This window comes from Cupressus sempervirens, chromosome 3, assembly GCF_028749045.1.
Source record: "Cupressus sempervirens isolate cs-2001-9-10 chromosome 3, ASM2874904v1, whole genome shotgun sequence".
NCBI lineage: Eukaryota > Viridiplantae > Streptophyta > Pinopsida > Cupressales > Cupressaceae > Cupressus > Cupressus sempervirens.
In genome coordinates, this window is record NC_143120.1 from 346,515,209 (window position 1) to 346,520,411 (window position 5,203).

A 5,203-nucleotide genomic window follows, 5' to 3' on the forward strand; every position below is an offset into this window, starting at 1 on the left:
GAAAGTCTGAAATTATTATGGTGCAGTTTGTTCATCAAGTACAATTTTTCTATTTCTTTAACACGTGACAAGGCAGTGTAGGAAAGGCCATGTTGATAGACCTTTGTGGGGTCAAAAGAAATGGTGTCCATTGTCAAGCCCTGTGCTCTGTGAATAGTTCTTGCAGATGCAAGTTGTATAGGGAATTGTGATCGTATGACTATGTTTGTCAATGTTCACATTCTTCTTGTAACTCGTGTCAGTGGTGTCCATGTGGCAAGTATTGTATCTGTGTACATGTGTTGCATTTGTTGTCTTCGTAGTCTTCCAACATTAGGATCATTGAACTTGATCCAGAGGATGTCTTCATTGTTGTTTGTATATAGTTGGAATGTGCCATCAACACCAGTGACCAAACCATCTTGTGTGTCAAAGTTGTCTGCTATAAGCTCAACTAGGATCCCTGGTTTGATGAATATAGTGGATGGTAAGCTTGCCCTTTCTACCTGATAAGGGTTTTTTTCTACCATTGTGTCTTTTCGATCAATTGCTTCAAATTTATAAAGTGTTGTTGGCAGTAGGTCTAACATATTTTTGTTGTGCTCATCAACAGAAGAGTTGCGTTGGAACAAATGTGGTAATTTTGGATCTTTAGGTATAGGTCTGTAGCATGCTCTATTTATGTACGAAATGTCTTCATTTGTTTGTTTAGAGGTCCTTATACGGTTCAAAATGGAGACAAATTGTTCATTTCTTTGTCTAATGACAGTTTTCAAGTTATAATATTTGATATTGTCAGTCCAAAATGCGTATGGAATTTTCTCGCCATTAATTCTTGGTTGCTCAAAAATCCATGCATCGCATACTGGTTGTGCTTGGTAAAAGTCACCACAAAATATGATGTCTATGTTTCCAAATGATTGAGTTGGTGTATGTTTTATTTGACAGAGTCTTTTGTCTATGTTGTATAGAGTTGTTGATCCTATTAGTGATGTCTCATCGATTAAAAGAACTTGAAGTTGATCCAGTCTCTTGCTTAAGTTGTCAAATGTATCTAAGTCTAGTGGTGTGATGTTTGATGAGCTACAGGGTAGATGGAATATCGAATGCGCAGTTACGCCTCCTATATTGTATGCAACCTTTCTTGTCGATGCTACAATGACGCCTTTTGGTTTTAGTGGATCGCTATATAATTGTTTATCATAGAGACGGATCAAAGCCTCATAGAGTAGCTTTGTTGTAAAGGTCTTCCCAGTTCCTGCTCCTCCTGTTAGGAATAAGTATAGTGGTTTGTTTGGGAAAAGTTTTTTTGTCATAATTGCATCTTTTAATATTGCTTGTTGCTCTCTATTTAATTTTCTTCACATTGTGTAGTATTTTTCAGTCCTTTGTAAGAATGGGTGTGCAATTTCTGAAAATAATGGATTATGAGCAATTTGAATAGTTTGGTTTCGCTTGAGTTTTCTGTTGTGCATTAAGTCAATAGCTAAGTCACAGTGTTCTTGTGTTGTTGCTTGATTGTCGGATTGTAAATGGCAATTGAATATCATTGTTGCATTTTCAGTATTCTCTAGTTCCTTTTGTGCATCGTCTATGTTACCCCATGCATAATCAATTTGTGCATTGAACATTCTCTCAATCTTTGCTATTTGTGTCTTTTTAGCATTGAATGCATCGACCCATGTGTTGTGTTCTGATAACAATGTTTCCTTGTTTACTCGAAAAGGTATGTACAACATTAGTTTCTCTCTACAGTAATTCTGATAGTCAATGTGTGGATTGTATTTCACAAAACGTATAATTTGTGCTTTTCGTCTTTTTTGGAAACTAGTTGATTTGTTATGGTAGAGTGCAATGTACTCGACAAGCGATAAGTTGTCTAATGTCATTGGCCTTGATATGTATTTTTCTATTGCAGAGGCATACATGATGTTTTCAAAGTTGTCATGTTCTTTAGCCAATAGTTTAGGACTTTTGAGCATGATGACTCTACTCTCAAATGGTGCAGTGTTGATAAATACGATTTTTCTTGATGGTCTGCGTAATGCCAATGACAATGCAATATGGATGGCTTGCCGGCTAGACATTTGTTGATAGTTTAATAATGCATTTCCAAGTTTGCATATGAATTCTGTTTTATTTTCATAAGTAGTTGTTGTTTGCTTGTAGAACTGTTGGAAGGCTAGTGTCGTTGTTGTGTCTTGCTTTGTCATATAAGAGCAACAGTAAGATGTAACATCATATGCATCTAGAATGAATTATGTATTAGTATTTGCATACCATAATGATGGCACTTGCTTTGCAAATGCATTTGTCCAAGTGTCACTTGGGTGTCTTTTTAGTAACAACGCTCTTCTTCTTAGTCTTGTCTGTAGCATTGAGATGTAATTATCTTCGATTGTGTGAAAGTCATCGATTGAAGAGGTCTATTGCTTTTTCTTTGATTCTTGTATCTGTTGTTCATAAAGGCTCTAGAATAGTTGTTTTCCTCATTGGAGGCATAGGGAAATTGAAGCGACAAGTTGATGTTCTGTATTTTTTGCAGCTTCTTGTGTGATGGTGTATTTGAATTTTGACAAGGTTTTCATCTAATAGTGTAGAATTACAAGAGATATATTTGTCAACAAAATTCTCGATTTCTTGATTTGTAGATTGTCCATATATGGGTGCATTTTTAGTCTAGATCATAAAATGCACATGTTCGTTTCCTCTATTTTGGAATTCGGTGATAAAAAAGTAATTTGAGACTTTGCCAAACAATTCTGTGTTTGTTAACATCATTCTACGGAATGCATTGAGCCGATGATTGAAATATCAAGTGCATAGAACTAGATTTTGTCTTATTTGAAAGTCTAGATTTCTATCTTCTATAGTTTCAGTCTCTTTATAGTTATTGCCAGGATAGATAATGTCTAAAGCTTGTACTAGGGGCAGCCACAAGTGTTCAGTTCTTGTCAATGTGGCAAAGAATGTTGGCGGTCCTAATTGCCTTATCATTGCAAATATGTTTTTCCGTGTATTGTCCAAGTAGTTAGGTGATGTACGAATACTCTTTAATGATCTGAAACCAATTGGCGATCTTAATATTTGTTCAATATTTGCAGGGGTGCGGACATCTTTTGCCAACAACTTTTTACCTTGAGCTCAACTTTTCTTATGCAAACCCATGCAATTGAAGAGATTTGTCGAATAATAAGTTTTATTGCTTTGAAGAAAATGTTTGTAATATGTGTTGCAAAGTCATTATCAAAATGCATGAGCTCCCATTTCACTATTTGTTGGAGCGAGAAATTTGACACAATGTGTTGTGGTCTTGGAAAACCATAGAACAGAGTTGGAAAGTTCATTTCCTCTGAGTTCTGATCTTGAAATATTCCAAGAGGTTTAATTCCTTCAGAAGGTGCAATCTCAATTATCGTCGTCTCAAGATCTTTGATTGAATGTGTGTCATTGAACCAATGGATAAGTGATTTGGAGATTGGTTCGTTACTTAGTTCATCATTTTCATTTAAGTCTTCTATTTCTGCATTGTCGAGACATGTTTGTTGTTGTTTTTTCCCTTAGAATGGTGTCCCAATGCTCATCTATGGTAACATTCTCTCTAATATACAAGGGTGTATTTGCTAGAGTTGATAGTGCATTCATTACACACAAGGGTCTGACATTGCCTTGTGCATATGCATTTTTGTATTGTAGTTTTCGCTTCAATCTTATTGCAATTGTTCTGTTGTCATCTAATTGTCGAGGCAATACTTGTTGCACTTTATCAATATCTACAGACACATTGATTATTGTTCCATTTAGCCTGTACTGTGACCTTTTGTATCCTAGTTGTCTTATTTGGGTAAACGCAATGCGCAATGAAACAAGTCTTTCTTCTAGTGAGGTTAACGTGTGCATTGCATCGATACGTCTATTTCTTTGTATTCTCCAAGGTGCAACAAAAGGAGGAATGTTGCTAGATACAACAACTTTGAAACATTGGGTACATACCAATTTGCCAATTTCAATTTTCTTTTCTTCGTGTGTTATTGGAAGGCAGTTGAAAGCATCAAGAAATGTTTCGTCAATCATTTGCGTGTTTTTTTGGAAATGTAACGTTTCACAGATGCTGCATGGGTTTATGCGTGTGTCATTTATGATACGTTGGTATGCTTTAATTGATTTTGAGATTTGTCTACGCGGTGAGGGTTGTTTAGAGTTTTGTCTGGCAGTTTGATGGAAATGGTGGTGAAGTCTGTTGTTTGTTCGAGCATTTCCAAGATTTTGTTGCTTTCTATTTTGTTGAAGAAAACTTATGCTCCTACTCTTGCGTATTATGTTTTTGAGGGAATGCAATGAATGCCTACTTTTGAAATGACCCTGTTGTGTTGTTGTTATGTGTATTGTTGAGAAGTTGATAGATTTTGTATTTTTCGTTGTAGGTGGTTGACTTTGTATCATGGAAGATGATGATTCTTGTCTCTGGTTTTCATTAGTTCCTTCTTTGTTTTTGCCACTACGGATTCTTTCTTTTAAGGATCGTAGCGAATATTAAGTATTCCGATTGGTTGGTGTTGGTGTTTGTAGCTATGTATGTTGTAAGATATCAAATGTTGGTTTAGATACTGGTCTAGTTGGCCTAGTTTGTAGCTTGTCAAATGCTGATGATGTGAATTTGTCATAACTATTATGGAAATCCATTTCCTAATGGAGTTTTGTGCAAAACAAAAATTGGCGTATTGTTAATTGTTCTATGTTGAATTAATTAGAAAGAAAGGTGAAAGTAGCTACTATGATTATTTTTTACAAAACTTTCAAAATATCGTAGGAAAAATGAACTAATGCATAGCAAATTCAATTGCTGAGTAGCGAAAACAAAACAATTTTCAAAGAAATTATATACTATACTTATTATTTCTAAGTAGATACTAACATCATTATTTATGAAAGTTTCAAAATTTCCTAGCAAAACTAAACCAACGTATACAGAATTCAATTTCTTATCACAAGAGACAGAATAATGTCGAAACAAATTTTATATTATTATTAATATTTGAAAGCTTAAAGTGGTTTGTAAAACACTCACTTGATTATTGACTATGTAACTTATTTTGCTTCAAAGAAGATTATCTTTTATGCTTCTTGTTACTGAAAATCTTCTTGCAGCGAACTTTGTACCTGTGACCTGTCTGCATAAAATCATTCTGATCAAAATACTTGAAAATTTATTGGATAGTTCAAT

General features: G+C 34.7%; 1 protein-coding gene across 1 annotated transcript; it reads right to left on the minus strand.

The window, feature by feature from the left end:
- Window positions 1-215: 215 nt before the first annotated feature.
- Window positions 216-1,295, minus strand: LOC149566403 (uncharacterized). The gene has a single exon (XM_089816469.1). It carries the CDS (start codon window positions 1,293-1,295, stop codon window positions 216-218), a length of 1,080 nt encoding a protein of 359 aa, XP_089672595.1.
- Between the last annotated feature and the right edge of the window lie 3,908 nt (window positions 1,296-5,203).